We start from the raw sequence: 21,739 nt of genomic DNA on the forward strand, positions 1-21,739 counted from the left end.
GCCAAGGCAATCCGCATTGGTTTTGAATCCTGTTTTCAACATTGTTTGGCAAGCAAGCCTTAGGTCAAACAATTTCTTTGTCTTCCTCTGTAGGTTCACAAGAGGTGGTTTCTCAAATCTTATGCCTTCCAAATAAGCACAAGGAATATCTTGAAATGTTTAACTGACCCAGAAGACTAAGTCTTAACTCATCATTGAACCTTTGACTGTGCCATAGGTTTTTTTTTACATGTTTTTATTAAAATGTTTGTACTTTTCATACATTGATTCCACTCATATGTTATTTGCATCACATTTTATATTGCATATGATACATGCCAACATCAGTTCTTTATGTCTGCAATAGTTTGTTTAGAGCATCTTGTGCCTTATACCAGGATCTTGTCTACATGCGCTCCTGTTCATGTTGTCACGTGTTTTGTTTTGTTGTGACTTACTGCGCTTATCCTTCCTGTATAAATCGGTCTTAAAAACTACTGAAATCTTTACATAGCTGTTAACTGTACTTTCAACTTGGATTAACTGTATGGGGTTATGGGTAATGCTCAGGCCAGGTTATTTGACTCGTCTCTCTTTGTGCGTCTTCAGATGTATTCTAGGTTGTTTGGACTACCTGGGTCTGGGATGTCGTAGGTACTTCTGCAAGTGCTGTCTGGTGTTTGAACTGGTGTAGGAGTTAAGTAAATTCCATAGATATATGATGTTTACGCATCCCTCTCACTTTGTCACTTCGAATCAATTCCTCCTCCTCAGTGCATGGCTATTCCTCTTTTTGCCAGCAGTAATGATAGTGATATGAAGCATGTTTGCACCTTGTGTGTCTTCCGCTGTCGGAAGCCTCCTAATGCGCAAGCCTCCCACATTTTCATGTTTGGTAGGCCTATGTCCTCCCATAATGTTTCATGCACAGAGTTCCAGTATGATTGCAATGTGGGGCAGCTCCAAAACATATGTTGGAAATTTGCCTCGGGGCATGACAGCAGGGGCACGAAAATTGTGCATCTGGGTAATATTGTTGGAGATGTTCTGGTGTTAGATATGCTCTCCGGAGGATGTAAAACTGTATATTTTTAAAACAGGCCCCCATATGGAATATAGTGTTTATTACTGGATGTGTCTCAGGTTCCCCTTCAGCTAAATTCCAAAAAGGGCGATAGCTAGCAATTATTTGTCTATGTAGTAGTAATTGCCCTGGAGGGAGTTCATAATCTTCCATTAGTTGGTTGTATGGGCGTAATTGTCTGTCTTGAAATAAGGATTCCATCTCAGTTAATGCATAATCTGTCCATACCTGTAGGGTCCGGGCTGTATAGTATGTCTCGTTCCTAGGCAGTCCTATCAATGGAATTAGTGGAGAATACATGTTCGGGCTATTGTTACCTGTAGTGGGTATGTTTGTACGGGATGAGTGCAAGGCAGTAGGAGGTGACGGATTGCTGGTAGCGGCATTTGCCCTTGCTCTGACGTAGTTTCTCCTAGGTAGCGCTCCGGCGTACAATATGAAAAATATGCCTCGAAGCATGGAGCCCCTAATCCACCGCGATCTGTGGGTAGTTGTAATTTAGATAATGCCACCCTGCGACGGCCTGTGCCCCAAATCAAAGAGGTAAGTAATGAGTCTAATTCCCGAAAGAATGAGTAAGGGGGAATGACCGGGAGGTTCACGAAATGATATAAAAATCTGGGTACCATAATCATTTTGGCCAGTGCCACCCGTCCGATAGGGTCCAAGGGGAGCGTTTTCCAAAGACTCACTGCTGCTCTTAGTCCTGCCAGCGTCTTACGGTGATTTCCCTCGTATATATATCACCAGGGGAGTGATATAGTCGGATTCCCAGGTACCGGGGGCTGTTCTCACTCCAGGCAATACTTTGGTTCCCCATTGTAATGGTCTGAGGAGCTAGGCTTGGGCTCAATGGGTAGGTTGAGGATTTATCCCAGTTTACTTTGAGTCCCGACGATTCTGCAAACTCCGTTAGTGTTGACCAGATTGGGGTCCGGTCTGCAGTAATGTCACGGGCGTATAGTAAAAGATCGTCCGCGTATAATGAAATGCGTGGACTGTAACTGCCATTGGGGTACCCCTGTTTTACCCTCCCTGACGTAGATGGATCGCTAGGGGCTCCACTGCAAGCGCAAATTGTATTGGGGACTGGTGACACCCCTGTTGTGTGCCCCTCTCCACTATCAATGTGGCGGAGATGTATAGCCCAAATTGTACTCTTGCGGTGAGATTTGTATATAGTTGTAGCGTGTATGCTAATAGAGTGCGGCCTAGACCTATTTAGTGGAGAGTAGCGAACATATATACGGCCATGTGAGAGTATCAAAGGTCTTTTCCAGGTCCAGTATCAGGCACGCAGCCCTTGGATATTTGGTGCCCACTCCGTCCTGTACATGGAACAGCCTACGTATGTTCTGTGATGTGTCTATTCTTGGAAAAAAATCCACATTGATCTGAGTAGATCAATTGTGGGAGTATTTGAGTATATCGGTCTGCTAGTATCTTCCCTAGTATTTTGCAGTCTGCTGTCAGTAGGGTAATGGGTCTGTATGAGGCCATGAGTTTTGGATCCCGTTTCGGGAATGTCACCAGGATGGATTCTCTCAATGATCCCGGTAGTTCATCTCGTACTAATGCATTATCATACATTTCCACCAGGCGGGGCACCAATATGGTTGAGAAGGTGCTATAATACTTGAATGGAAAGCCATCCATTCCTGTGGCCTTGTTATGTGCCAATGCCTGTATTGCGTGAGTAACGTCTGTCGACACAATCCGTGCATCCTGGGATTCCCTGTCTGCTGCCGAGATATTTGGTATGATTAGGGGTTCTAGTAAGTGCTCTATTGCCCACTGATTACTCTGTGCCGTATGTTTGTATATCTATGAGTAGTAACTGTGGAACGATTGCAGTATTTCTGCCTGTGTATGGATTAGGTTTCCAGTCAGGTCTATTAGTAATCGGCTTAATTTCTGTGTCTTGCCTGGTCAACCAGGCTAGCAAGGTCCCAGCTCTGTCGCCCTCTCTGTGTGCCCTTGTCGCGTACGCTTTAGAATTATATCTGCGTAAATCCAGCAATGTCGCTGCATAAGCTGTTTTGGCTGCCTTCACCTGGACCAGATCTGCCCTGTTCGCGTCTGCCTCTTTAGTTACTATTGCTAATGTGGTTTCTGTCTTTATTAGCGCTTGTTCTATTGTTTTCCTGGGTCCTACTATTTGTTGTATGCACTCTCCTCTAGCAACCACCTTAAATGCGTCCCATTCTGTTAGTCTGGACGCTGTTGTGAAGTAGGTTTGTATACTATTCCCTTGTTCGTGTCGAAACACTTGGTCAGGCAAGCATTCGCGTGTCAGTTTCCAAGTCAGTACCGGAGGAAGAGGGGGCCTCCATCTGAGTGTGAGGATGTGTGCGTTGTGGTCCGAGAGTATCCTAACCAGATAGTCTGAGTGCTGGACTTTGGGGACTATTGTGGCGGAACAGAGGAATCTGTCTAATCTTACTCATGAGTTGTGAGAGATGGAGTGAAATGAATATAATTTGGAGTTTGGATGTCGGGCCCGCCACGCATCCTTAAGTGCCCAATGCGTAACCCATGCTCTGTAGCGTTCTGTCTGTTTGTGTATGGGAGAGTGTATTAGCAGGGGATGTGATCTGTCAAGTAGTACATCTAATACGCAATTGTAGTCCCCCCCCCCAGCAGCAATGGGATGGACGTGTATTGGGCTAGGACTCCTGTAAGATGATCCCAGAATTTGCCTTGCTCTGTATTGGGGGCATAGATACTGCCTATCAGTATTGGTTGTCCTTCTAGGAGACCCTCCAGGAGTGTGTATCTACCCTCTTTATCTACTGTTCTCTTGATTTCCTGAAAGGGAGTGCCCGGCCTGAGCCAGATTAGCGTCCCTCTCGCAAAGGCCGAATATGTCATGGCGCACAGAGACAACCGCCACTTCCTACGCAGGAGCTCCAGCTCTTTTGCTGTTAAATGCATTTCCTGAAGCAGGGCTATCGGCCCTCTTTGTCTTTTGATGTACGAGTATACTGCATTCCTTTTGCTCGCTGTATGTATGCCCCTGAAATTTATTGTAATGAGACTGAGGTCTGTGTTTGCAATCTTATTGGTCATGTTGTACTGACTTTTGGCTGTAATGTGCTACCACCCCGGCGTGTCTCGTTGCCTGGGTCCTCCCCATTTTTGGGTCGCTTTATGTTTTATAATGGTGTTCCCCGCCTGTAGGGTATGTTTGGTAGTGAACCAGGGGTTCGGTTAGGGGAAGGGGTGAAACTTTGCGCGGGACGATGATCCCTAATAAACTGACTTATCGCTCGAGGCAATATGTCCAAACTGAATATTTTGTTTCTACCCTAGTGCGTTATTGGAGGGGGTCGTGGCTATCTTTTTTTGTTTTGTATGGCTTGTGCTGCCCATTAAATCTTATATGTGTGGATGTGGCACCGGTGGAGCTTTCATGTGTACTCCTATTATGTCTGTTAGATAGGTATGTGTTCGCCTTACGCAGCGCATTGTTTAGATCAATATCCATTATCCTGTCATTATTTCTCTGCCAGGTTTAGGTGGACAGGCCAATCATGTTAAATATAATCATACATTTGCTGGCAAGACTCAAATAAATGTGTACGCCATCTGCGGAGTTACCACTGGTGGGGTTATTGAGCCATCTCGGGAGGTGTTGGTATCACTTATGCCATCTTTGGGTGTGAAGATATGGGGACCCCTCTCCCCGTCCGAACTTCCTGCCATCGGACCCAGTTCCGCCACCACCTGCAGGGCCTTTCTACGTTCTGCTATGATTTGTTCTAAGTCCGGGGGGTTCCTTGATGCTGTCCCTGGTCTCGTTCCTGGCTGCCTTGGAATTGTTTTCTTCTGTTGTCGCCGTTTTCCTCTGGATTCATGGTTTCCTAGTCCGGTGTCTCAAGGACCCTTGCCTTGCAGCTGCTGTTCTGCCCATTCATACACTTCTTTCGGGTCAGTGAAGAAATTTGTGCGACCTTCATTCGTGATTTTTAAGGGAGGTGGGAACAGGAGGGCATATTGGATATACCGTTGTTGTAGCATGCGCTTGACCTCCAGGAATGACACTCGTTGTATTTGTACCGCTTCGGAATAATCAGGGAACAGCATTACTTGTTTATCTTCCACTCGGATTGGGCCCTGTTGCCTGGCTGCCTGGAGCACTGCGTCCCTATCACGGTAATGTAAATGTTTTAGTAACAATGGTCTAGGTGGGGACCCCGGGGGCGGTTTGCGTGCCAGGACCCGATGCGCTCATTCCACTGAGAAGTAAGGAGTTAGTTCCGATTCCTGTGTGAATGATTTGAACCAGGTCTCTACGTACCCAATGGGGTCCAGTCCTTCTACTCCTTCCGACAAGTTCAGTACTCTGATGTTACTGCTTCTTAAGCGCCCTTCTAGGTTGTATGTCTTTTCCTCCAGCGTCTTAACTCTCATTTGTAGGTCTCTCAGTGTTTCCTGCTTTGATTTAATCTGGGGTTCTATTGATTGTATAGTTTTCTCTCCTTGCCTGACTTTGTTAGCTAGTTTGCGGTGATCATCCCTGAGTAGATTGAGGTCAGTAGCCAGGGCTCCAAATCTGTGTTCCATGGTGACTCTGGAATGTTCTATGGGCGCTAGTACTTTGTCTATTTTATCCAACATTGTTGCTGTATTTGAGGGTTCCCCCTCCATCTGGGTATTTTTGGCTTCTGGGGAGGACTGTCTCATGTGGGCCGGTGTCTGCGAAGCTCCGATATTCTGCTGGCGCCCCATGCTCAGGCTGGTTAGTGAGGGGCTTGTGCTCTTTTGTTCAATTTCTTTGCTCCTGATGTGAAGATCACAGGTCTCCTTAGCTGCTCTACTTTTGTCCCCCCCGTTTCCTTATTTTGTTTTATTGTCCGCCGACCCTGTTGCCTGTGGCTCATGGGGCTTGTAGTGCTAGTGTGCCGTTTCCTGCCCTTCCCATGGTTGGATGTTTGTGCCTTCTTCACTTCCCTCCCTCCTCTGTCCCTCTGTCGCATTATTCTCTCTTTTAGTTGATGTTCCCATGTCCTCCATGCCTCGGGGCCTGGCGCCGAGTCTTCCGGTGTTTAATGGCTGCAGGGGCGGTGAGACGGGGAAATGGGGCACGCGGCATTTCCCAATATTCCCCCGGCTATTAACCACAATTTCCTTGCTGGCTGAGGGTTTCCTATTGTTGTTTGGCTGAGCCGTGTATTATTAGTTAGCTGCCTGCTCCTCTTTTTGCAGTCAGTTGTTAGTTCTTGCTTCTCCTCGGGTTTAGTCCCTCTAAAGATGACTTCCTCTTGCTTTTGCTGGTCTCTCAGCTCTCGTTTCCCGTGCCCAAGCGCAGAGCTCTTCATCGATCGAGTTGTAAATGCCCTCTGTGAATACCGAGTGTCGTAAAGTTAGAATTTCGTCTAACTTTACCTTTGTGAATCGGGCCCAAAGTATTTACCAAGCTCGATTTAAAATAGGCTTACACAAGTGCTCTGAATCAATAAAGGGGATGAGTGGAAGGTTGCCTTTCGAACACCTCTGGGACACTATGAGTACAGAGTTATGGCATTAGGCTTATGTAATGCCCTGGCAGTTTTTCAGCGGTTCATGTATGCCATCTTTGGTGATATTCATCCCATGGTTGGTTATATGGATGATATCTTGATATTTTCAAAGCATCCAGAACAGCATGATTTACATGTAAAAGAAGTCCATTTTTTTTTTGTGAAACTTTATTTATATTCCGTAAACAAACAATAAAGAGATCTCTGCGCTGAATACAATTCTCATGTGTGTGATAAATACATTTCGATAATAATGTCCCCCTGCCCTTGAACAGTACTAGAGCCTGGCTCCAGGCAGCAACTTCTCGTTCTCTATTACAACAATATATTCCGTCAGAACCCATGGGAGCATACAATGCAGCACTGAGCCTCCCCAAATCCATCTGGTACATTAGAGCCCATCATTCAGCTTTGCCATGTCAAACCCAGGCGTTATCCATAGTCCTGCACCCGCAGTGAAGGAGTCCGTAGGTTTACCCCCATCTCAAGGCCCACCAGATCGCTCCGCCTCCCCACTACAAGTTCTAACCTACCCCCGTGGGCACTATTCCTGAGTCGGAGTGTGCTTGGGTGGAGCTTGGCAGATTCGCGATGTATGTTTTGTATGGGCCCCAGATGTCTTTTGGGCGGGCTATGGTGGGAAGTAGACTTGAGTAAACCTCGCTGTTTAGGCTACAGTACGCCATGGCCGTGAGCCACGCTTTAGCCGTAGGGGCCGTCCTGCTGCCCCAGCGCCGAGCTATTTCCCGTTTTGCTAACAGAAAGCCCAGTGACGCAAGCCTTCTAACTGACTTGGGAAAGTTGACCGTGTATCCCAGTAACGCCACCTCCGGGGTAGGAACCAGTGTGAGCCCCAACATCTCCCCCAGGACCTCGTGTACCTGTGCCCAGTATGGTTGCAGTTTCGGACAGGTCCAGGTCATATGAGCAAAATCCGCATGCGGGGAGGCACACCTCCAGCACACGTGAGGTCTCCTGGGATCAAGGGAATGGAGTTTGTCCGGCGTCATGTAGCTTCTGCGTAAAAACTTGTAGTGTATAAGTTTGTGGTGACTATTGAGCGATATCCTATTTGTGACTTTGCAGCAGGCTGTCCACTGCTCTTCCATGATAGGCCTACCCAAATGCCCCTCCCAGGCCATACGTAATTTGTCATCAGAGCAGGGAATCTGTGACACACATAGCTTGTACAGTTTAGAAACTATATGTGCCCCTGTATCCTTGTCAATGAGGAGAGTAAGTGGCTCGAAGGAAGCCGGCTCGAGAGGGAATCCCTTAATTTCTGACCGAACTGTAAAATAGAGCCGGTTGAGGATGAATCTATCCATGAAAGTGGCATCACTGAAGCGTGCCTCTTCCGATACCGAATGTAAAAGAAGTCCTTCATCAGTTAAAGGAGAACCATCTTCTGGCAAAGACTCTGTAGAATATCTTGCTTTTGTTCTATCTGCAAATGGCCTGGCCATGGAGGAGAAGAAAGTGAAGACCATGTTAGAGTGGAAGAATTCAACTACGGAGTGCAAAGACTTAAGGCAACTAAGCGATTATTTAACAGCACAACAGTTGCAAAATAAACTGAAAGAACCAAAACAAATTAAAAAAATACAAAACAAAGTTTATCATTACAAATAAATGCACTTTACATAAAATACCCACTCATACTTGCTTCATTCATATCCACATGCACACAACACATCCACAAATTTTAAATCACAACATTCAAAAGACAAATAGCTGATGCATCTTTACAGGAGCTAATCAATTTTACTCCATGTATGTTAGAACAATTCAATTTTAGTAACTACTTCAACATTGGGTGAGACAATGATTAAAGATTCAAAGATTTTGCAATAGGACTGCAGAAACAAACAAGCAGCTTGGCACAGACTCAGATGGCTTAGATGGAACTTAACTACTGTTCAGGATATGCAAAGACTGATTGGTTTACTCAATTATTACTGAAAGCTTAAATGAAACTTTTCCAAGATCTTGAGTGCAATTATGGATCTTCACAAGAAAGGAACAACTTTCAAATGGTCCAAAGATGCATCTATTGCATTCTCCCAACTAAAGAAAACCTTAATAGAAGCTCCAGTTCTATTACCTTCTGACTCCACAAAACCATTCATGATAGTGCCAAACACCACTGATCAGGCCACAGGGGAGTCTTTTTTTCAAGAAGATGATGAACAAAATGAAGATCCAGTGGCCTTCTACTCCTGTAAACTGAATACATCAGAAATTAATTATTTGATCCATGGAAAGGTACAATTTGTCTTTAAGGCAGCATTTCAGGGATGGAGAACATTTTCATCAGGAGGATCCTACGAGTGCATAATTAGAACAAGAAAACTGCAATTTGCAAGACTTACAGCAGACTTAATGTAGGAATGGTTTCCAGGCTAGATGGGCATTCTTTTTTCAATAGTATGATTTCTGCATCACATAGTTATTTGGTTCTCAGAACACTGCTGCCAATAGCCTGTCCATAATGTGTCCTGAAAAGGAAAGTTTCCTATCTAACCAAAAGATTATTTTGCCATGGAACTTTTCTACAAAAACTTAAAACATTTAGTTTTTTCAGATCAAGTTGAGATGGAAACGAAGTAGAGTGGAGCTGATCCCTGGAGAAGGAAAGGAATGAAATTCAAATAAAGTAAGGCTACATTTCTGTAAATCAGTTTCTCTTTATTCTACAAAAGGCTTACAAAATATAATGTTACAGTTAAGTCACGTCTCATTGACAGTGTGACATGAGGACAGAAGACTACTGAGGAACTAGTCAGGAGAAGAATCTAGTGGCCATCTCTCCATGTGCACATCATAGACTACTTGGAGTCTTGTGGTGAATGTGCTCAAACTAAGGAGACCCAGCAGTTAATGTTTGGGCTTCAACATCTGCATAAATATCTTAAGGCCAGACTCCATTTTGAGCACACTGAGACTCCATTTTCTACCTGGTCATCAGTCATCCACATGTCTACCTTTTAAGTAGATGCCGTCTGTCCGTATCTTTTCCAGACCCTATGAAGGTGTCAAGTCAGCCAGACAGTGACATCCATAAGACACTCAATGCGACATCAGTCTGAGAGAAGTGTCTTATTATCTATATTTCAAGGTCAGCTAGCAATATTAACATAAACTATGTAATCTGACGATGTATGTTTACCATATTTGTACATAATAATGTGTTTAAGACTAGCATATTGATGCACACAGGTTATGTCAGAAATTACACAAAACCTCACTATATCAGATAAGACCAGTTATCAACAGCTTATAAGGCTCATTAAGTGGCCACATAGATAGAGAGGTAATTCACCCCAGATTATCACACAAAATACTGCCAGAAGATCGTGACAGAGACTGCCAGACTGCTGTACTGCTGCAGCAGCCCGTCCTATGTAGAGAGCTGCCACCAAGCCAAGCCTGAGAGAAGCTGAGCCCAACTGATGTTGATGTTTGTTTTCCTTTCGAGGAAACACTTTCTTCCAGCTACTGATAACAACAGTTTCTTGCTGTAAACAAGTATGCAATGCACTGATTCCTCCTAAGAAACTCTAGATGCAAGTTAGGCGACTCCGTGCTCTCATAGTAAACTGCATAGAAGTAGGCTTCATTATCTTAGGTTCTCAGATGATATTTCCACTATTGTAGAAATTTTAATTTTAATCTCTTCATTAGTGCTGTTTTTATACTATTCTGTGTGGTTATTTTACATGTGCTAAGCAACAGGATGAGATTGCTGAAATGCAAAACTTTTAAGAATAAAGTGTATTTTTCTTAGTGTAGTGCTTGTGTGTGATATAAAGAAAGAAATTGGGTTTGAATTACCACTGTGTTCCTGAACCTTTTGTACGGGGCTGTTAATAACCCAAAAACCACAAATGCCACATTAACAATATATTGAGTGGGGTTGTGTGGGACTACAGGAACCTGTTCTTTCACATTCATGCGTTGGTGCACTGAACTAAGTTCAGGCATCCGTGGGTGTGAAAGCAAACCTTGTAGATCTAAGCCAGAGTATTAGTTTATGCAACACATCCTGTAGAGCTACCTCAACAACCATGAGAAATTCTTTCTATCTATTTTATTTTGCATCTCACAAAATCTCAAGGATGAAATAGTGTCATGGTTACTGTAGATTTTTTCATCAAGATGGTACATTTTTCTCTCTTGTCTAAACAGCCTTCATTGAGCCTTGCAGATGACAACCATCTTCTTTTTTCGAAATTGTAAGAATCATTGAACTTCCAATGAAGATTGGTTCTGACAGGGAACTATGTTTTCTTTTTACATTTTGGACTCCGCTTTGTCATAATCTGTGCATCAACAGAGCTCTCTCATCAGGACTTCATCCCCAGACCAATTGCCAGACAGAAAGATTAAATAGAACTCTGAAAGAATATCTACATTATTTTGTCAGTGCAATTCAATCCAGTTGTAAATCCTAATTTCCATCTGCGTGTGTTCACATATAACAATGCCAAACATGTGTTAATTGGATATGGCCCTTTCTTTGCAAACTACAGATACCATCCTAGAACTTGTCCTTTTTATTCCTTTTCTGAAGACCAAGTTCAGCCAGTTGAGGATTTTCCACATGACCCAAAGTTATAACAATTTTATCTCTAATTTGGAAAGAGCTCAGGAAAGAAGGACCAAGCCTACTTGTCCTAGAATTTTAATGAAGACCATTCTAGGGGTTGGAAGAGGATTAGATTCCTTCTTGAACTGCAATATAGTCTTGAAATTACTTTCAGCACTAGGTCCAAAAAGAAGTCCTCCATGTGGTAGAATTAACAAGCCAGAAGACCATCTCATACTTTAAGAAAAGCATATACCAAAATAAAGAAACATAAAATCCTTGAATCTTTCAAAGTTTATGGAACTCCTGCAAGAAAATGTCCTTGTTCTTGATGAGGCGAGTATCAATTCACAGTGAGTGGATTTCTAAGTTCATGGAAAAGTATGCAGTAAGAAAACAGTGAAACAATGATTTTCTTCTAACCTGAACTAAAGGAAAAGGAAATTGAGGAAACTCCAGAAACAGAAGATGGCAAAATAACAAGTTAAAGTTAACCCTGTATCCATAAAAGCTTATAAAGTGTGTGAGAAGCGGTTCAGAGGAAAGGAAAATGTTTCTGACAACTCCTAGGGAGAGCATTTTAGGACTTTGAAAATAATTGTGGATCGCTCAATTGAGATAGATGCTGCTTTACTCTATAAAAACAGAATGTAGAAAAAAATGAGTAAGTCGAGGCAGTCAATTATCGAAACAGGGAAAAGACAGTTCAGGAATGTGCAGGTATGTACAGAAAAAAACACACTTTAGGAATGGGCTTATTTAAAAAAAAAAAAAAACACAATAGAGGAAGTTGCATATGTTATCAAATATATGAAGCTTACATTCTGTCCTTGTACTTATTGTCCTTCTGATGAAGTATGGAATGACAGATACTGGCTAGGTGGTCTTTAACACATGACCTGTCTACTATAAGAAAGAAAGTTAAAAATTCTCTAAAACCTACTTTGGCCATAAGATCAGATATCCATTTATCATTCAGCTTTTTTACCAAGGTTTAATAGTAAACATTTATAATCACTGTGTATCTTATTTGGAAAGAAACAATTGCACTGTTTTAGTTGTTGAACTTACACTGTAAATACATTTAAATCTAGATCCCCTAATGGTGACTACAGCTTTTCTAGCTTGTCTAATATTATGGACAAAGTATATATCAACATTTTCGATGAAGAGGTGGTCGAGCAACATGAGGTAAGATTTATTTATTAAATGCACTTGTTTGAGCTTTTAGGACATTTTCAGAAATGATAAAGGATTAAAGTTTATGGGCCCTAAAATATGATTTAATTTAATGCCAGAATTTTACTGGTGCCATTTTTAATTCACGATTCTACCAAACCTAAAATTCATGAAACAGTATAGTTTCTATCTTCTGTCAGTCTGTGTATGTTATAGTTACAATAGTTTAATTATTAGAAAGATCAGTGTATTACTGAATCCCTTCACACATTATCATTACAATGAAAAATGTGTATATGTGTTCTTTTATGTATTTTAGCATCTTCTATTATGATGCTGGGTTTTGAATACCCTTCATACAGTTTGATTATTAATAATAGACTGAACACATTGACAAGCAAGGGAAATGGGAGTACTTACAAATGTATAAACCTATGAATATGTTAATGGAATCAAATATGTTTTTTAAAAGATTTTGCTCAAGTGAAGCTCATTGTCTACTCTGCACTTCCCTTAATCACACTCACAAAATGCAAGTGAAATTTCACTTATGAAACTTTTAGACTCTGAAGATCTGGTTCAGTGGTTTTTATTTTTTTTTATTATTTTTACATTATACTTTTCATTACGCACATTTTGTACAATCAGTTGTTTGTTAACTCCACAGAACATTTTGTAAAAGATATAGTACATACAATAGATCAAGTTACAGAGTCAAAATCATAATCAAAATCAAAGTTCAAAATTCAAAGTCACTTTCTCTAGTGCTACCCTATCCCATCCCTCCACCGAGCTAATGGCTCCCATATTCTTACACCCCGAGCTCTCCCTAATCTACCCTTCCTTGCATATATAGGCTTCTCCAAATTGAATGCAGCAATTAGATTCGCCAACCATATTTGCATGACTGGGGGAGTCTTATCAAGCCAGGCCCTGGCCAAAGTTAATCTGTAGACAGCCGTTATCATGAACATGAACTCCTTCTGTGAGTTATTATTACCATCGGGTCCTATTCCCAGCAAAATCCATAAGGGGGTTAGGAACACCTGTATCCATAATGCCCTATCCAAGAAGCCCTCTATATCTTTAATTAAAGTATATAATTGGGGACAAGTAGCAAACATATGAACTATATCTGCGTCCGGTGAATTACATTGAGGGCAAGTTGTCCCCGCAGTACCCCCCCACTTAGCGATCCTAGCTGGAGTATGGTAAAGTGAGTATAAAGTTTTATAATGCTGGGATTGCTGGGGAGCCGAACATAGGATAGTACGACCCAAGTCCAATGAATCCTGAAAATCCTCAAGTTCTCCCCCTAGTTTCTCCACCCACTTATTCCTATGTTTGTCCAAATTGTCCGGTTTACTTTTTACTAATAACGCATACGCTGATCTAATCGTATGTTCGCCGCCGGTGGTTATACTCTCCAGGAAGTCATTGGACTTGTACCCTGCTAAACCCCCCTGTTTATTGCCCAAAAAGCTCCTAACCTGTAGATACTTGAAAAAATCTCTTCTGCCTATATTGTATCTATTTACCAGATCGCCAAACTGTGCTATTCCCTCGGAATCCCTTAGATCCCCAATCTGCTTAATTCCTTTTTGCTCCCATGCGGCCATTACTGCATCTGAGAATATTTCTGGAGGAAAAGACTTATTATTATACAATTTGATGTATCTGTTAAATCTGCCAAGTCCCGACTTTTTCAAAAAAACATTCCATATTTTCAGAGCCGCAGCAAGAGTCCTGAACGGTTTCCTTCTGAAGTACCCAAAATCTATGTGGTATAAGAAGCAGTTTTCTGCCTCCTGTCCTAAGGCAACTGCATATACATCTGTGGACATCGATGTGATTTTCTGCAGGATCCCCCCTCCTCCAATCAAACCCTGCATATATTGGAGGGCAGTCGCCAGATAATATAATCTAAAATCAGGAGCCCCCACCCCCCCCCTTTCTCTAGGTAAGGACATAAATCTGTAGGCTCTACGCGTTTTGCCACAAGCCCATATAAACCTATTTAAAATACCTTCCAGTATATTAAACCATTTGGCTTCAAAAAATAGTGGGATTGCTCTGAATAAGTAAAGGAACTTTGGTAAAATCGTCATTTTAACCACATTGGTGCAGCCTACTAAGGAAAGATGTAGGTTGCTAACTCTATCTAGATCTGTTTTAACTTTAGCCAGTAGAGGAGTCATATTAACCTCAACCACAGTATCCAGATTTGCTGCTATTAATATACCCAGATACATAGCTGAAGTAACCACCCTGGGATCGGTGCTAGTGGTATATTCATTCCTAACTATCTGGGTCTTAGATTTATTTAACCTATATCCCGAGATTTGCCCAAATATACTAGTTTCCCGTTCAACCTCCATGATAGCCAAATCCGGGTCGGGGGTCAGTATGGCCACATCGTCGGCATAGGCCAAGGTCTTAACTGTACAACCATTCAGAGCCATTGGGGGGATCCCTCTATTTCTTTCTAATCTTCGCATAAGGGGCTCAAGATATAACGCCAATAGCAGTGGGGATGATGGGCACCCCTGTCTCGTCCCCCTTAGAATTTTAACTGCATCTGAGTGCCCTCTATTCACTCTAATCTTAGCTGTTGGGCCTTTATATAGGGCTTGGATGGCTGTCATAAAACCTTCCCCTATGCCACTCCACCTCAGAACTGCCCAAAGGTATTCCCAGGCGACCCGATCAAAAGTCTTTTCGGCATCTAAAAACAGCGCCGCGATAGGGTCGCCCAGGATCCCCATGGCATCAAACATCGTAACAACAGTTCTAACATGCTGAGTGGTTCCCTTACCCGGTATAAAACCATGTTGTGATGGGCTTACAAGCTGCTCTATATTCCCTGCAAGCCTTTTTGCCAGCATTTTCGAGTAAATTTTGACATCCGAATTCATAAGGGTGATATGTCTGTATGATGCGGTGAGCGTCGGAGGCTTCCCTTTTTTTGCGATAACTATAATATCCGCCCCCCCCCCCAAGACTCCGGAGGTGAACCACCCCGTTGCGTGTGTAGCATAATATCAAACATATCAGGCAGCAAAGCATTTTGAAACAATTTATAAAATTCCACCGGGATTTGATCTGGCCCAGCCGCTTTTCCAGAGGGCAGACTCCCTATGGCCCCCCTAAATTCATCCAGATGAAAAGGAGCATCCAGCATCTCTCTATCCTCTGGCGGCAAGGAAGGTGGCAGAATATCACTAAGGTACCTATCTATCTCTATTAGGCCCCTTACAACCCCCAAAGAATATAGCTCAGTATAAAAATTCCTAAAAACTTCCCTTATCAAGTCAGGATCTGTAACCGGATTTCCCTGCGCATCCTGAATCTCCTTGATATCGGCAGCGGCTGTACGCTGCCTGGTTCGCACAGCAAGGATATGGCCAACTCTCTCACTTAACTCATACGTATCCTGTTTATTTGTTAAATACTTCTCAGCAGCTTTCATGGTGATACCCTCTGTAGCATCTCCTTTAAGGGCAACTATACTAAGTATAAAGGGCTCGAGAGGGAGATCCTGCGTTATAGCTATAGCTAAGTTTTCTTCTACTGCAAGTAACCTAAGCCTAATATCTTCCAATTTCCTTCTTTCCCTTTTCCGTCTTGCCAATACATAACTCATCGTCTCCCCCCTAACCCCAGCTTTAAAACAATCCCAGACCGCGCCAGGGGAAGCTGTACCTCTATTAACTTCCCAAATTTTTTTTATCCAACCTTCCATATGTTTCTGATAAGCCACATCCTTTAATAAACCACGCTCAAAAGTCCACTGCGTTTTCCTAGCCTGTACATGAGTCATATTTAATGTTAACACGAGTGGACTATGATCTGAAATAATTCTGGGTTGTTTTTCTATTTTTGAATGAGGGATTAGAGAATTAGAAATTAAAAAATAGTCCAGCCTTACCAAAGTTTTATGTGGGGCGGAGAAGAAAGTGCTACCATCCAAGAAGGGATGAAACTTTGCCCATGGATCCCCGAGGGAATTATGTTGAACCATACCAGCAAGGGCTCTGTATGTCTTCTTCTTTCTCCCTGCGTACCTTCCCCCTGGTTCTACAAAAGAGCTTTTTGGATCGTGAATGTTAAAATCCCCACAACATATAATGGGTTCCGGCCACTGAGCCAGTTCCGTATCCATGAACTGCCAAACATCGGGATCATCTTCAGTAGATCCATATATTGTGACCAGTGTAAACCGTGCCCCTTTAAAACATAATTCCACAATGACCCACCTACCCCATTGATCCTCTTTTTTCCTACGTACCACTACATCACTATTTCTCCCTAAAATTGCTACCCCCCTAGTTCTAGTCCCTTGTTTACTGGCTGCTAGTACATCGAATCCCAGCTATTTCAGAAGATATACCTGCGTTGCTTCAATGTGGGTCTCCTGGAGGCAAACCAGGTCCAATTGTAGAGACCACAGCAAACCTTCTACCATCGCTCTCTTACCAGAATCATTGAGGCCACATACATTAATTGAAACAATCTTGCAAGGCATTAAAGGGCATCAGACAAATTCCCACTCATAATCAACCAAATAGCAGATAGCATATAAATATAACCTCCTACACTCCTTGAATACTGTCTATACTGTCTGTATTGTCTGTACCATTGCTCAAACCAAGTAAAAATGTGCATTGTCAAACCACCAAAACCAAACATTTTAACCATGATAAAGAACCCCACCCCTCCCTCACCCATCCCACCCCTACAGTTCCACCCCCCCCCCTGTACAGGCAAATAGGTCAGGATGACCTATATGTGGCCGGTTTTGGGTTGCGTCAATCGCACCCCTCTCCCATCTTACACTGACACTAATGCCCCCTCAAACCCCCTGATTCTGGGCAAACCTCTGCAAAAAAACCAAGTGATTCTTCCAGCTACATTGGCTTTAAAATACAAAAAAGACAAGAAAGAACACGACAGTATAACATTCCCCTTTACACATTCTGCTTTTTCAAGTCTTCCATAAACTGCTGAGCTTTAATCTCTGAAAGAAACATTCTGGCTCTTCCTTTGGTAATTACTTTTAACTTGGCAGGAAACAATAGATAAACCTCTGACCCTAGAAGCCTGAAATTGTAAGATCATCTGCCTCAGCCTCCACCTTCTCTCGACCGTCACGTGACAAAAGTCAGGCCTGGCAAAGAAGGTGGTGCCCTCAAATGATCTCTTACTGTCAGGCCTAGCTTTCTCGATGATTTCTTGCCTTAAGAGAACATTTCCTACATAGACTAGGAAAGCTCTTGGGAAGGCCGCGTTCCCTCCACCTTCTCCCCATGCACCTTTTTCTGGGTAAAAGGGAACTTGTGCACTCTCTGGACCTCCCTGTCTCACTGCCACTGAGACTCCGGGAACGCCCCCTTAAGTAAATTAATCACGTAGTGCCTAATATCCTGACCTTCCAGCCCCTCAGCCACACCCAAAATTCTGACATTGCTACGCCTTTGGCGATTTTCAAAATCCTCCATTTTTCACTGAAAATCTTCTAAAAACTTTTCTTGGGTCGACTTAGAGGTCTGCCAATTGCCAAGATCATCTTCAAGCTTGCCCGTGCACTCTTCCACCTCAGTCACTCTACCCACCAATTCATCATATAGTTTATTTGTCTTCCTGAGCGTCAATTGTAATTTTTTAGCATCCTGCCTTGCTTTCCGGCTCACTGCTCTAGCCTCTGCTTGCATCTGTTTCAACATATTAAACAAGATCTCAAAAGGAGCATTCTGTTTTTGCGGCCCAGCAACGTCATCTTCCTGGTATGTCTGGGAAGTTGCTGAATAGTCCCACAATAGTCGCTTCTCTGTACCCCCCGGTGAACCGGCTAGCTGACTACTTGGTTTTAGCTGTCTCTTCCTCAGGGTGGTGTCTTCACCTGTGCCTATATCACTCCCTGAGGAGCTAGAACCTGAAAATGAGACCTCCTCAGCGACTTCCTCCTCCTCTGAGGTCTCCTCACTGGGCTGCGCTGACTCCGAGTCTTCATTTAAAGAAAAGAATCGCTCTCCTTCCACCGAGTCCACCTCACCTTTTTCCATCGCCTCATGGTCTCTGCAGCCCCCACCGGGTCGTTTTACTTTATTTGCCAGGCTAACCGAGCTTCCCCATGTAGGCATGGGGTTCTTTGGAGCAAGCAACTCCGCTTCGAGCACCATAATTGCGTCCTTCATGTCTGCATCCGCATTTCCCCTATCGCCTGGAGTTGCATTTTCTGCCTGAAGCTGACCCCCCTCAGCGCATTCTGAAGCAAAGCCCATTGCTAAGGCCGCGTCACTCTCCGCCTGGAACCGTGCCACATCCTGTGTCCCAGAAGTACTATCAGAATGCTGTAGCTGTTGCCTAGCACCGAAGGCGTCCACGTTCGACGCACCCCCAGCGTCCTCGAGGACGCCACCACCATCGCTGGGAGAGCCGCCGATACTTCTGGTGAGTTTACTTTGTCCCCCATCGCCTGATGCCACAGAACGGGCGGTGAATACTTCCGACAAGGTAGGCTGCCTGAGGGGGGTTTCCCTGGATTTGAATTTATCAATTCTGTCCGTCTTTTCCGCAGTTTTTACCGGCAACTTACTCCTTACCTCAGTAGGGCTGCCTGAATTGATACCTACAATAGCATTATTCTTTCCCCGCGGCTCCATCTTTTTCTTCAGCTGCGGAGCCGCCGTCTTCCGTATCGCCCCTAAGTTCTTCATTACTGGTACTAACTCTTCATTTAGGACAGTTGGGGCATTTTTACCAGTTTCAGATCGCTCCTTTGCCTTCTCCTTTTCTTTCGCTTTATCGCTTTTAACAAGACGTGGGGGCATTCTGGCCGACTGTCCGTGCTGTGCTCTCCTGTATCCAAAAGTACTCACTAAGTTCCCAAATCTTTCCTTTAGCCAGAGCAGCTCCGCCAGCAATCTATGTTTGAACGCTGTAATGGAAGGACGCACCGGTGCATGAATAACTAATCCTGCATACCACCTCCATTCAAGAGCCATCGAGGGTGCATAACATAGCGATCAGCTCATCTCAATGCCGATGGGAGAGAGGTCAGCTGCGACCGTTCAGCACAACCCGTCCGCGGCCATCTTGCCTCCGCGGTTCAGTGGTTTTTAAACTGTGGTCTGGGGAACCCTGAGGGCTGCGTAGCTTATTGTGGAGGTCTGTGACTTCTTGGAAAATTAAATAAAATAATATTAACATATTAATAAGGTGTTAAATTAAGAAGCAAAATTTAAAGCTGAAAATTGTAAAACATTTTGTAAATGTGAGGGAATTTGAAATTGGAGGCATACATGTAGCTGATATCCTCAGATTGATTTGTGGGTGTAGTTAAATGCAAACGGACAATGAGTGGCTAAATTAAATTTAGAAAAGCTCCAACCTTTCCATTAAAATCAAAATTCTTATTTTTTTATATTTGTGAATCAAATAAAATATTTTATAATTTCTGAATTTTTTGGATGGATGCTTGTTTTTGTATTTTTTGTTTAATGTTTTGCAGTTCAAATAATTTAAAAAGGCTTCTTCAGAGGTCCCTGGCTTCCAGTAATAATTCAGTTGGGGTCCTCAGAGTCCATGAATAATTCAAAGGTGGTCTCCAGGTGCCAGTAATGATAAAGTGGGGTTCCACAGAAGTCAAAAGGTTAAGAATCACTGATGTACTTAAAAACACAGGTGTGGATGTGGGAGACATGATGGTATGCACCCAAAGACCTCTGCTGGGTCCTCTCCTTCATGTCATTAACATTAACAAGTTATTCATGAAACATATACAACTAGATCGAAAACACCACTCCTGTAACAGTCCACCTTAAAGTTCCAACACTGGCGCCCTTTGAAAAAAACTCACTTGATGCTAATAATCACAGTCATTCCATATGCACTTCAAATCTGCGTTCCCTTTCTAATTTCTAGAACAATTTGTGGTTGACAACTGCAAACCCAAGCTGGTAACAAAGTTAGACCCCGAACACTATCAGTAGAGACCTTGACATGAGTTTTAGTCACGGGTCAGTCATGGACAACTTTATAAGACTCCTATTGCACCTATGAGTTACGTTTGACACCTATGATCATTCAATCCTATTGGATAGTCGACAGCAGGTCTCTTGCACTGATCTTGTTCTCCTCTGGATAGGGCTCTTTTTAACAGAATGTTGCCACATCTCCTTATTCCCCCTTTAGATTTCAGGTCAGACTTAGTAAGCAGAATCCCACATGGTTCTCTCTTTCAGATAATTTTGTCTGATATGTCCTTCTTCCACTGACTGACGATTTGGTACACATTTTAGGTACATTTAGATTCAAAATTGTAGGGCTAAACTTTATATATAGAATTCAGCATACCTTTTCAGTTCTCGCCTCTAGAGAGTGTGCATGCACTGTCTGGAAGGGACAATGCTGTATATACTGTTGTGGGCTTCAGCCTGTCCATAGGCTTGCCATTTGCTGGCTCCCACCTTGCTCCCTTATTCCTTCTCCCCATTTGTCAATGGCTCTTGCAGGGTTTAGCCCTACCCTAGAGCAGTGGCCACCTGCATCTAAGTCTATGCAGCGTCCATTCAAAGGCAGTGTTTCGGGCCTACATTCTTTTCAATAAGATTACATTTCAGGAGAGCTACTGTTTTTACACGCTCCTGCTTATGCCACTGTATGCTGCCTGCTTTATATAAAAAAGTCACTTATCACATAGTGCTACTGTTTTTAATTGCTCTTGCCACTCTTTGCGCCTGCTTTTTTGCTTTGTTGTTTTAGAAATGTACCATCTTTTCATGCTGACTCTTCTGTTTCCCACTTCTTTTCTCAAGCGTGTGAGTGACTTTACTTGATTTTGGTACGCCGCGCATAGTCACTTTCACTGATTATATTTTTCCTTCTGAGGATCCTGTAATCTGGGTTGAGCTGGACGTGTGTTTTGTCCCATGAGAGTTGGTTCTCTAAAATAGCAGCATTCCAATTGTTAGAGGCACTACATTTCCCCCTCTCTCTTGCTATTTTCAAAGACAAAAAAAGAATATTTAACAGCTGAGAGCATAAATTCTGAAATGATGCTATTTTAGGTCTCGGCTAAACAGCGCATGCGCTGTCTCGAAGAGATCGTTTTATTCAATATGTGGGCTTCAGCTCGCACAAAGGCTTCTGCTTTGCTGGCTTCATTGTCGCTCTCATATTCGTTCTCCCCATTTGTCCATGGCATGCATGTGTCATGGCTCTTCTTGTGTTTAACGCTTTCCGGAGCATGGACCAAGTACTAGTATCCATCCACTGCTCCTATTTTATGACCATTTTAGGACCTACTTTGTTCTTTGTTTTTGAGCACTTCACATGAACACTCGTGTTTTGACTCACTCTCTTCTCCATTTGATGTTGCATCTTTCA

General features: G+C 43.1%; 1 protein-coding gene across 1 annotated transcript in view; it reads left to right on the forward strand.

Annotated features, from left to right (window-relative positions):
• Nucleotides 1-21,739, forward strand: part of CC2D2B (coiled-coil and C2 domain containing 2B) — a 1,427,481-nt gene that overhangs the window by 1,154,588 nt on the left and 251,154 nt on the right. Inside the window, 1 exon segment of the mRNA XM_085622020.1 lies at nucleotides 12,268-12,364. Coding sequence (XP_085478146.1) covers nucleotides 12,268-12,364 — 97 coding nt within the window.

Source organism: Triturus cristatus, chromosome 1_2 (genome assembly GCF_964204655.1).
Source record: "Triturus cristatus chromosome 1_2, aTriCri1.1, whole genome shotgun sequence".
NCBI classification, from domain to species: Eukaryota; Metazoa; Chordata; class Amphibia; order Caudata; family Salamandridae; genus Triturus; species Triturus cristatus.